The sequence below is a fragment of the Mus caroli genome, chromosome 1 (assembly GCF_900094665.2).
Source record: "Mus caroli chromosome 1, CAROLI_EIJ_v1.1, whole genome shotgun sequence".
Taxonomy (NCBI): domain Eukaryota; kingdom Metazoa; phylum Chordata; class Mammalia; order Rodentia; family Muridae; genus Mus; species Mus caroli.
In genome coordinates, this window is record NC_034570.1 from 51,756,694 (window position 1) to 51,769,000 (window position 12,307).

General features: G+C 39.7%; 1 protein-coding gene across 2 annotated transcripts in view; it reads left to right on the plus strand.

Annotated features, from left to right (window-relative positions):
* Nucleotides 1–3,380: 3,380 nt before the first annotated feature.
* The window catches only part of Sgo2 (shugoshin 2), a 29,541-nt gene continuing 20,614 nt past the window's right edge, over nt 3,381–12,307 (plus strand). For both annotated transcript variants that reach the window (XM_021173470.2, XM_021173467.2), the window contains exons 1-5: nt 3,381–3,681; nt 5,465–5,590; nt 7,372–7,547; nt 8,620–8,697; nt 10,276–10,361. In XM_021173470.2, the coding sequence (XP_021029129.1) occupies nt 5,467–5,590; nt 7,372–7,547; nt 8,620–8,697; nt 10,276–10,361 (464 nt within the window). In that variant the 5' untranslated portion in view covers nt 3,381–3,681; nt 5,465–5,466. The remainder of the gene's footprint in view (nt 3,682–5,464; nt 5,591–7,371; nt 7,548–8,619; nt 8,698–10,275; nt 10,362–12,307) is intronic.

Consider the following 12,307-nt stretch of genomic DNA (forward strand, 5'->3'; position numbering starts at 1 on the left):
CATAGCCCCATCCAAGGCTGAGCCAGTCCACATGGTTACAGGAGTTCTCCTGGGTGGTAGCTCACCCTGTGATCCCAGCTCATGGAAGACTGAAGCAGAAGAGTTGCTACAAAACTGAGAGCTTTCTGGAGCTACATAGCGAGTCTCCGCTAGCCTTGACTAAAGAGTAGGGCATCTAAAAACTATGCTAGTCATGATACCCCAAACTTTTAATATTTAAAAAAGGGTAAAGCTTTCAGTGAAATGAAAGTGTGCTGCTTAATCAAGTGTAAGCCTTCAGGCAAGTATGTGGAAGCAATGGCCCAAAAGGAGATGGACTGGCATAGGAAGAGGAGTCATTTCTGGTTTTGAAAAGCAATGCAGGCTCTATGGTTAGTGTGAGACCCACATGAGGTCATGAATATTTGGTTTTGGACTCCAGATGTGGCTCTAAATAGCTCTGTAACCTTAGTCAATTTGCAATTACAAGGAGTACGAGAAAAAGAAACCTATAACATATACTGAATATTTGATGAATTAGGTTAGGTAAACTAAATACTGGTTAGTTTAACTACTAAACATTAGGGTTCTTAGGGCATATAACCAGAAGTGGTATAGTTTCTGAGTCATATGAATTTCTGTTTTCCAGTTTGGATTAATTTGCATTTCTATGAGCAATGTATAAGGATTTGTTTATTTTCATCAGTTTTTTTTTTTTTTTTTAATGATAGCCATTCTGTCTGGGATAAGATGTAATCTTAATGCAGTTTTAATTTATTTTTCCCTGATGTCTAAGGATGTTGACCTGTTTTCACACTGATGGCTATTTATGCTTTATTGTCTTAAAAAGGGAAGAAGGACAAGCTGTATTACAGAACAATAGAGATAAAAACTGCATGGTATTGGTATAGAGACAGGCAGGTAGATCAGTGGAATAGAATTGAAGACCCAGAAATGAGCCCACATACCTATAGTCATGGTAAACAAGCTAAAACCATCCAGTGGGAAAAAGACAGCATTTTCAACAAATGGTGCTGGTTCAACTGGCAGACAGCATGTAGAAGAATGCAAATCAATTCATTCTTGTCTCCTTGTACAAAGCTCAAGTCCAAATGGATCAAGGATCTCCACATGACACCAGATACACTAAATCTTGTGTCTACTAGAAGAAAAAGTGGGGAAGAGCCTCGAACACATGGGTACAGGGGAAATTTTCCTGAGCAGAACACCAATGCCTTATACTCTAAGATCAACTATAGACAAATGGGACTCATAAAATTGTAAAGCTTCAGCTGGGCAGTGGTGGCGCACGCCTTTAATCCCAGCACTCGGGAGGCAGAGGCAGGCGGATTTCTGAGTTTGAGGCCAGCCTTGTCTACAAAGTGAGCTCCTGGACAGCCAGGGCTAAATAGAGAAAGCCTGTCTTGGAAAAAAAAAGAAAAAGAAAAAAATTGCAAAGCTTCTGTGAGGCAAAGGACATTGTCAATAGGACAAAATGGCAACCAACAGATTGGAAAAAGATCTTTACCAACCCTACATCCAATAGAGGGCTAATATCCAATATGTACAAAGAACTCAAGAAGTTAGACTCCAGAGAACTAAACAAAGAATTCTCAACTGAGGAATAAGGAATGGGTGAGAAGCACCTAAAGAAATGCTCAATATCCTTAGTCATCAGGGAAATGCAAATCAAAACAACCCTGAGNTTCCACCTCACACCAGTCAGAATGGCTAAGATCAGCAGATGCTGGCGAGGATGTGGAGAAAGAGGAACACTCCTCCATTGTTGGTGGGATTGCAAGCTTGTACAACCACTCTGGAAATCAGTCTGGTGGTTCCTCAGAAAATTGGACATAGTACTACCGGAGGATCCAGCTATACCACTCCTGGGTATATACCCAGAAGATGCTCTAACACATAACATGCTCTACTATGTTCCTATATATTATGATATATATAGTTATGATATATTATATATAATATTATGATAATGTATATCATAATATAATAATAGCCAGAAGCTGCAAAGAATCCAGATGTCTTTCAACCGAGGACTAGAAAATGTGGTACATTTATACAACAGAGTACTACTAAGCTACTTAAAAACAATGACTTCATGAAATTCTTAGACAAATGGATAGAACTAGAAAACCTGAGTGAGGTAACCCAGTCACAAAAGAACCCACATGGTACACACTCACTGACAAGTGGGTATTAGCCCAGGAGCTCAGAATACCCAAGATGCAATTCATAGACCACATGAAGCTCAAGAAGAAGAAGGAAGACCAAAGTGCTTCAGTGCTTCTTAGAAGGGGGAACACACTACTCACAGGAGGCAACACAGAGGCAAAGTGTGGGGCAGAGACTGAAGGAAAGGCCATCCAGGGACTGCCCCACCTGGGGATGACAAGGTTCTTTTTTAAAAGATTGATTATTTTATATGTATATTTTGCCCGAATGTACGCATGCATGTATGTATGTACACCATATGCATATCTGGTGCCTGCAGAGGCCAGAAGAGGACATCAGATTCCCCAGAATTGGAGTTACAGATGGCTGTGAGCCACCATATGAGTGCTGAGAACTAAACCTGGATCCTTTGCAACAAATGCTCATGACCTCTAAATGCCCTGTTTGTAGTATTTATTTACTTAGGTTTTCCGAGACAGGGTTTCTCTGTATATCCCTGGCTGTTGTGGAACTCACTCTTCAGACCAGGCTGGCCTCAAACTCAGAAATCTGCCTGCCTCTGCCTCCCAAGTGCTGGGATTAAAGGTTCCCAAGTGCTGGTATTAAAGGTATGCACCATCACTGCCTAGCTTCTATTTGTATTTTTAATATGATGGAATAGAAGTTTCTTTTTAATATCGTTTCTCAAAATTCTATGTATATATTATTAACTTTTTGTGAAAAGAACCAAACTGACTTGAAAAATAAGACTAACACATTTTAAAATATAGTTGAAATAGTTTAAAATGCCACTCTGTGTACTCTGCTAAAATGGAGTATCATTGCTGCACTTCCAAGTGCAAAATTGAGAAAGGCTTTAAGTGAAGTGTAAAGAAGCAAGGATCACAATTGGAAGACAAGAATGCAGAAACTGGATGCAGACAAACAATCTCACAGTGAACAACACAAAGCCCTGCGAAGGACTAGAGGTGCCTGCCAACCCTTAGAGTGTCACTTTTAACCGTGGTGAATCGCCCTTTCCGTCAGGGCTGGTGGAAATGGCTACCAGAGGTTCAGAGGCAAGGAGAACCTTTTCACGCACGCTGCAGCTCGCCGGGCTCACCCAGCCACGCCCACTGGACCCTCTCCAGCGCGTCCCGCCCCTTCCGTCTTCCACTTCCGGGTAGCAGCGCGTCTTTGCGCCGCCTTCTCGGAATCTGATTGGCTGGAGCATCAACGCTAACTGCCGCGCAGTTTAAACCTGAATCCTGGCCTTCGCGGATTGTCGCGCTTCCGTGGCAAGTGTGGGCACCCACAGCTGAAGGGGTCGCCCGTCGGCGTGGACGAGGCCTGCGCGGCCAGCAAGGCCTGCGAAGCCCGAACCCTTTTCGGTAGCCACTCCTGGCGCCTCGGTCCTCGCCGCCGCGCGTCGGCTTGCAGGGCGGGGACGCGGAGCCGCCTTCGGATCGGGGCGGTAACCTCTGTTCTGACTTTGAGCTCCCAGCTGGGCGAGGGGTCGCCACTAGTTTTCAGGTCAGTACCGGGAGGGAAAGGGGTCTAGGTCCTTGTGATCAGGTCTGAAACGGCTGCTTGCCTGTAGGTAAGGATGCACCTACACGCATCTCCAGGGTAGGGCTTCTGCCACGCTTGTTTCGAAAAGAGAACTAATAGCTTGGTCGGGATCTGGGTATTGGGAGCTGACACTTAGGAATGGAGATGTGGTATATGCTAGGAAGTGGCATAGGGGGTCCACAGGAGGGAGGAAAGCAGAGTGTGTCATCAGGATCTGCTTATCCCCCCTCCCCCCGAAAGAGGGGTCAAAGAATGAGAAGAGGTCACAGTAGAAGGTCTGCCACAGGGCTGTGGATGACACCGGGGTATTGGACTGGAGGGAAAGTTGAAGATCTGCAGTTAGCCTCCTTGTTTCCCTGCTCAGTTTGTGATGTGAAAACCTGCAATTAGCCTACCAGCTTCCTTGCGGTTTTATGGTTGGTTTGTTTGTTTGTTTGTTTCTGGTGGGGGGGGGGGCAAAACTTTAGAACAGTTGAACTTTACTGTTGAAACGTTCCTAGTGAACGTCCCGTTGCAGAAATTCGCCCCCCTTCCCCTCCCCAAGCCATCCTCTCGGTCATTTGCTTAACAGCTTTCCATATCTGCTCAATGCTTTCAAACATGACCATTTCAACATTGGGCAGATTTTTTTTTTTTTCTACTGAGAAGTTCTTTCATGTGTTCATATATGTTTCTATTAGAAATGTTTATCCAAGGAGCTGCTATGTGCCAGGCACTGAGAGTTCAGCAGAAAACACATTTAATAGAAACTTCTGCCTGTCAGCATTACCCTAATCTCTGCTCTTCTCCGTGAAGATGTTTGTGATGGCATTAGGGATGCCTAGATAAATGAGAATCTTATCATTGGATCCTTACATTAGATCCACAGACTATGTATAGATTGAGAATTGCAGGTACCTGACTAGGTCACTTTGTAGCCTACTATAGGACTGCTTAAGGGTTGTGAAGAGTTGGAGGGCGGCTAGGGTGAGGAAGGTAAAGATAATGTGGAATCTTATGGAATCTAGGGATTTTTGTGATGGACATAAAAAGAACACTGAGATTGTTCTGTGGACTCAGAGCAAGGAGCAGAGCGGCTTGTGGGGGGGAATATAGGTTTGGGGAGTTGACCCTATTCAAGCACATAGCCCAGCATCGTCACCTGCACCTCAGTGAAGCTTTTTCTGATCTGTTTTCTCTGCCCAGTTAGCATTAGCACTTCTTTAATATCTTGTGTGTTAAAGTCATTGTTCTTGTCATACTAATTATTTCCAATTCTATTACATTGTTAACCAGTGTAGACCGTAAATCTAGACTTAAGCTTGTAATTTCTCTCTTTCCAGCCCTCTTCTGCTCCTTGAATGAGTCATTTCTTTTGTGCTTTCATGAAGGTCCACTTGCCTGTCTACTTTTGCATAGTAAGAACAGTGTCTGTCTCACACTGGACTTTTCTTTCCATGACAGCAGGGACCCTATCCTGTCATCTGCTGGTAGCCCATTGTGTCCACTAGGCATGTAGATTATAATATAGGTTTGAATAGAAAAACAAAAGTATTTACCTTTTTGGAATTTACTAATTCTCCTGATTATATAAATTCGTATTTTAAGATCTTTATGTAAAGGGCTTTGCAAATACATTATGTAGACAGTGTATTGTAAGTCATGGTGATTGAGCTATAGAATGGATCATTACCAGTTTTTTCTCTTATTAATCAGTACTGTGGTTTCCTATCCCACCCCATCTTTTCTTTTCCTTTCACTTTAGAAATGGAGTACCCAGGGATAAAAGTTGACACTGTTACCTCTGGAATTCAGAGACGAGTGAAGGGCAGAATTGCAAAGACAAATTTGAATGTTTCTCTTGCTTCAAAGATCAAAGCAAAAATATTAAGTAAGTACCTACCTTATTTTAGCAAATATAGAAAACTACTAAAATGACTACTTTGTTAGCTGGTACTTTTTCTGTTTGCTCTTTCCTGTCTGTGGCTCTCAGCTATTCTGCTGAATGGTTTTGCAATCTGCCCTTGGCCTGCCCCCAGGCAGCTACCTCTTCTCATGCAAAGATAATACCAATGTGGCTTCTCAAGAAAAGAGCTACATAGAGTAAAAGATTTGCTTTGCATTCTGTGGCTGTCAGGTGATAAGTCACATAGAAGTGCTTGGCCAAGATCAGGTATGGTAGTACATGATTTTATATAGGCCAGAGTTCACCAAGAAAGCACTATGCACTTTGGAAATGAGATTTTATGAATCCTGGCAATAAGGTGTTAGGAAGGCAAGCAGACAACAAAAACAAAAACAACATAAATAAATAAAAACCCATGAAGATGGGAAACTTCCTAGGATAAACTTTTATTTTCCCCCAAAATTATCTCAATGGTTTATGCCCATGTTGGCTACACTGGGAAATGTACTGTCTGCCTGCTGATGTTACACCCATGACTTACACTGAGCCAAAATGTCTTTAAGTCAGGACGTTGCTCCTTCCAGGATCTGTAGGTAAATCTGAATTAGCCAGCTTTCTACAATGGTTATTTCCTGCTTCATTGGTCAGGACCATTTGGAAAACAACAGGTTATTTTTAGCTTTTGGATGTCCTAACTGGTTGTGGTCTGTTTCTATTGGGTATGCCAAGGAGAGCCGAGCGGAACTACTCTGTACCAAAGATGAGTCCTGTTATGGGTTCTTTCTTTCTTTCTTTCTTTCTTTCTTTCTTTCTTTCTTTCTTCTTTTTGCATTTTTATTATTACTTTTTTTTTTACAGTCCAGCCGTTGCCCTACTGTTCTTTCTTTTTTTAGATGCCCAAAATGTTTTTCTGAACACCTAAGAAGGTTATAGTTAACAAGACTTACTTTAATATGATAGATTAGCACGTGCCTATAATGTCAGCACTCAGGAGACCAGGACAACTGTGTGTGTGTGTGTGTGTGTGTGTTACTGTGGAGTAAGGATGTTATTGGCATGTAGTAGAATCTAAATTCAAATTATGAAAATATAATTATGACTTAATCATACTAAAGGAACATAGAACTTTTAAGGTGAATTTAATCCTTAACTCCTCACTGAAATGCCTTTGCTACTGTTTCAGTAACAATTTAAATCATAGTAACATAGATTGCAGTCAGTTACTACAAAAGGTCTACTCGTTTGGGTAGAGTTGACGCTCCCACAGGTCCTAGACAATTAGTCCTTTCATTTGAAGTTTAAGATTCGGGAGCATAGCAATTTTATTGAATTGTGGAGACCCAGAAACTTGTGCAAACATTTCAGATTGGCTACCCTAGCTCCTGTGGGTCTCCAGCCAGTGAGAGCTGTGAGGTCATCTTCCTGCCTTGCCTCTAGTCAAGGAGGGGAGGGCACAGGCCAGGCAAGGTGGTGGCAGCGCAGCTCCCCTGAGGCTGCTCTCTGCAGGGCTCCTCTCCAGTCCCAGCTGCTGCTTCTCTTCTCAGCCTCTGTCTGCTCTCTAACTTGTCTGTCTCCAGCTTCAAAACCTGGGCACATTTATTTTCTCTAAAACTGTATTTGTATTGGCATTCATTTCCAACTGTGACTTGATATCTATAAAGTAAACTACATTTTTTCTGAAATAATTTTACTAAGGAATGTGAGATTTTATTAAAGAATTATAAGGTATAAGTTGAGTGCTAACTTTTTAAAAATATTTTTTGCAGACAATTCTTCTATTTTCAAGATCTCTCTAAAGCACAACAACAGAGCATTAGCACGGGCCCTTAGTAAAGAGAAAGAGAATTCTCGAAGAATTACTACCGAAAAGATGCAATTACAGAAAGAAGTAGAGAAACTGAATTTTGAGAATACCTTTCTTCGCTTAAAGTTAAATACCTTGGTATGGAAATTGTATTGTTTTGGACTCTCCATTTAAATGGAATCTTTTTTTTTTTTTTTTTGGTTTTTTGAGACAGGGTTTCTCTGTGTAGCCCTGGCTGTCCTGGAGCTCACTTTGTAGACCAGGGTGGCCTCAAACTCAGAAATCCGCCTGCCTCTGCCTCCCAAGTGCTGGGATTAAAGGCGTGCACCACCACGCCCGGCTAAAATGGAATCTTTTAACTACATTACTATAGAAACTCTAAAAATGTTTTTTAAATTTCAGTTGTTGTAGAGAATGGTTGAACATCAGTATGCTGTGTAAGTCTATACTAAAGGATAGACACCTCTTAGTGATAGAACAGACATCTTAAATCCTGCTCTAAATGCATGCTGTGTGTACCATAAACCAGTTTAACACCATGATCATCATTTGGTTGCTCACCATAAGCAAACATTTGGCCCATTCATACATTTTTAAATGGTGAGTGTAACTCCTCTGAATAATTGAAAGAGTCCGCACAATATTTCTGTTCTCCTTTAATCTTGCATTTCTTTGGCTACAAGCCAAATAAAATTGAGGAGGTTGTCCTTTCTCTGTAGTTTTAGGTCTAAAATGAGTCAAAATTGGTTTAAAATGGAAAAAATGGCCTGTACTACTTTGATGATTTAATTCGTATTACTATGGTTTTTTTCCATGCGATATACGGTTATGTGAAAACAAAAATATCAGAAAATTAATAACTAGTGTCAAATGTTGAGTGTATCTGTGTGTTCATGGCTGTTCTGACAGAACATTAATGTTGCTTTTGAGCTTAATGTGATTTCGGTTGAAAACAGTCACCAGGCATGATTTCATGTCTGTAGTTAGAAGTTGAGGCAAGAGGCTTGCCACCAGTGCACAGCCAGTCTCCATTGCGGAGTTAGTCCTAGGCTGCCTTGGGTTACAGTGTGAGAACTCGCCTCAAAAAATGAGACTAGAATAAAAAAAAAATGCTTAATTTGAGTCTTCTTACACTGCTGCTATCTGTAAATGTATCGTCATAACCAATCTCAAACCTCAGTGAAAGGAAGTCTTTCTTTTACATGCACAGAATAAGAAGCTTGTAGAAATAGAATCGCATGTGAGCAATGATTTGTTAACTGCAATTGAAATGAGCAGTCTTTCTGAGGTGAGTGAATTCACGTGAGTGGGGCCTTTTTTTAGCATTACTAAAGAGAGTTGAGATTAAATAGCATCAAGGTAAGACATTCACATGTGCAAAGACATACCAGTAACCATGTAGAATGCATCACCTTTATAATCGGTTATTAAAATTATTTCATTAAAATCTAATTTTGATTTAAAATAATGGATTAAACTGCTCTTTGGAACATGACCTACCCAAAAGATGTAGAAACAAAGTCTTAGTAGAATGGAACATTTCAAGTTAGAGAAGAATTTATTTTAAAATAAAAAGAATTGAAAAATTATTGGGGTAAAATATAGGCAGATCCTATTGTATACCAGTCTGTAAGATGAATTCTAGACCATTTAAAATATTGACACAAAATAAACCACAGACATACATAAGAGTCAGTGTCATCCATATATGACTCAGGGGGAACTTGTGCTGTTCTTCTGGGCAAGCCTGACCTAAGGAAGGCCTTGCCACTCCTGCGGGCTGAGGTCCTGTCCTCCATGTCAGTAATACACGTTCTAAGGCTTGGTCATACCCTTGCCCTTTGAGCCATTTCCTACTGTTAGCTGCATGGGTTGTCTTTTGCTGTTACCTTGATGTTAGTATAGAATACTTTTATCTCTTACATCATTATATTTTTTTCTTTTGTGGATTATTTTGCATCAGTATGGAAAAAGCCTATTATAAATCATCTTGAAAGCACCAACAACAGCACATTCTCCTCCGCCACTGTCTCATTTATACTTTTATACTTTTTCAGAGACTTATTCCCACATTCTCCTTTTGATTCACACCTCTAGACTTCTACATCACTATGGCATTTCTGTAAGTCACTGGTGGTACTAGTGTGACAAGATCCCAGGGGCAGTGGTTGGTCCTTAGGCTGATCTTAGGACTCTCAGGACACTGCTCTCTAAGATCTCTCCCCACCTTTCTGCTTATTCTTTCAGCCTGGTTTTTTGGTTTCCTTTCCTAACTGCTAAGTTTTAGAGTACCCAAGAGTTAGTTATTAGATTTTTCTCTTCTGTCTATACTCATTCTTGTTAGGTAATTTTACCAGTCTTTGTTTTGATTACTAACCTGTACTGATAACTTCCAAATATGTGTTTCCATGCTACATAACACATATGTAGTAGACATGAAAAAATTATGTATATCTATAATGATCTTGTATGTGTATGTGTATAATATATAGGTATGTATATGTATAATGTGTATATATATATTAATGTATATCTTAATATTTCTATCTACAGAAAGTTTTGAAGGGTTACTTAACAAAAATATCAGGAGTGATTATCACTGGAAAGAATGATGAAGGATGAGCTATTTTAATCTTATTTTTATACTATAATTATTTAACTATTAAAGCCCAAAGTAAAGGCTGGATGGTTCAGTGGTAGAATAGTTAGTTGGCATGAACAGGGTCCTGAATTACTCCAGCAATACACACACAAGAATTTTGTTCTGGTTCTGTTGGTATCCTAGTGTAATTTGCTATTTTAATAACAAGTCATTAAAATACAGTAGATTATTTCTTACCATTTTCTTTGTTTTACTCAAAAACAGTTCCATCAAGGTTCTTTTCTCCTGTCAGCTAACAAGAAGCAAAGGATCAGTAAGCAGTGCAAGCCTGCGCATCCTCCGTATGCAAGGTAATTGTTTAAAGCTTGCTTAAATATTGCCTTATGTGTTTGTGCCTTAGAAGATGGGAGATTGGGTTTTGAGTGGTTTTATTTACTCACATTCTAAAAACAGAAAAAAACAGAGATAATGACTTATAAATAAATAATGTATAATGTTGCTTTGTTGAATTAAACATTTCATAGACTTCTGTTGTATATTTGAGTTTAGTATACCTTTAGTTACCTGGGCTAGATTGACACTGGCTCAGAGCAGACTTCATAAAATAGTCAGTGTTCTCTGTCAGCCTATATCTGTTATTGAGTTACAAGCCAGTCTTGTTAAGGCTGGCTCTTCAGGACTCTGAGGACACTGGCCTCAGATGCAGATAAGTAGGTTGTAGTAGTAGCTACTTTTAATTACATTTCTTCTGGCCTTTTTTCTTGCTGAGCAAATCTGATTAACTCTTTCCACCTTTAATATCATGTATACTTACTGTTCTAATCTCTGAGATTGACTCTCACTTTGGCTATTCTCTTGTCTAAAGTCTCTTTCCTTTTTTGATTGACTTGGTTACAAGTCATCAAAGCATACCCAGTTTCAAAGCTGATGTATTAAACCGTCGACCCCGAGGCTGAGAGATGTGAAATGACTTAAGCAGTGATTGGAATCTTTCCATCTACTTAATGTTTAATGTGTTTGTCTTAAGTGTATACAGTCTCTGTATATTACATAATGTATATGTAGGGATGAGTTGCCTAAGTATAAAGATCTTGTATCTGTGCAGGTATATGCGTGCATACTATCCCAATGCATAGCAGAAAATTAGAAAGGTTCTTAAAGAAGCATCAGTAGTGATTATCTATTGGGTAGTTTGGTTAAGGGGGAAAACTTACGTTTTAGTAAAAACATTAAATAAGTAGAGGCATTCATATATGAAATACTGTCTTTACCACAGGAGGGGAAGAACTCTCAGGTCATGCCACTTATATCATTTTCTATTTATTCCAGTTTGTTCTATTTTATGTATCTACAATCTGTATTGCTACCATTTTGTACCAGTACATTTTATGAGTGTATTTTAAAAAGTATTAAGTTGTATTATCTTACACCTTTATGTTTTCAAGGACACATTGGCTGTCATGCATTTATTATTTCAAATGTCTCCATATAGCCTCCATACAGGTGGTGCCGACCTGTAATGCCAGTGCTTGGGAGGCTGATGCAGTAAAATCTCCACACGTTTGAGGCCAGCCTGGGCCTCGCTGGGCTACAGTTAGATCCTGTCTCAATAAATAAACCAGAAAACCACAATCAAGTATATTTGTTTGCCATACAAAAAAATTCATTGTGTCCTTTAGTGAGATTTTGTTTGAAATATTTCATACATATTAAAGACAGATTTTCACATGTAAACAGCATTATATGACCTTATCCAGAAGACCCTAAAGGACAAAAAAGAAAAAGGTACCAATGATCTCAGATGTATCCCTGTAGCTTCCTCTCTGATCATCACCCAATGCCTTCCTACCAAGAATTCTGATCTTAAAACATCATACATCAATTTTGCATGATTCCTCTAATGATCAAAAAATACTTTTAAAAGTCTGATTTTGCTCAGCCTTGTTTGTAGCTGTAAATCATCTTCATTGCTGTGTAGTATTCCACTGTATCTCCGATCTGCCGTTCTGCTGCATCTCCAGCTTTGATCTGTTACAGACGAGGCTGCCACATACAGATACATAGGTATCTCCTGCTTGGTGAATGAATCCACATTCTATTTGGTATAGACTACCAAACTGTTTCTGGAATATGGTCCTAGCAGCAGTGTGTTAGCATTCCTGTCCTATATCCTCAGTGTGCAGTGGTGTTAAATTCAAGTTTTTATCTTTACTTCCCTGATGACAAATGAAGTTAAATATTTGTTCATATGTGTTCTTTTGAGTAGTATTAATTTTTACTTTGTGTATAACAAGTG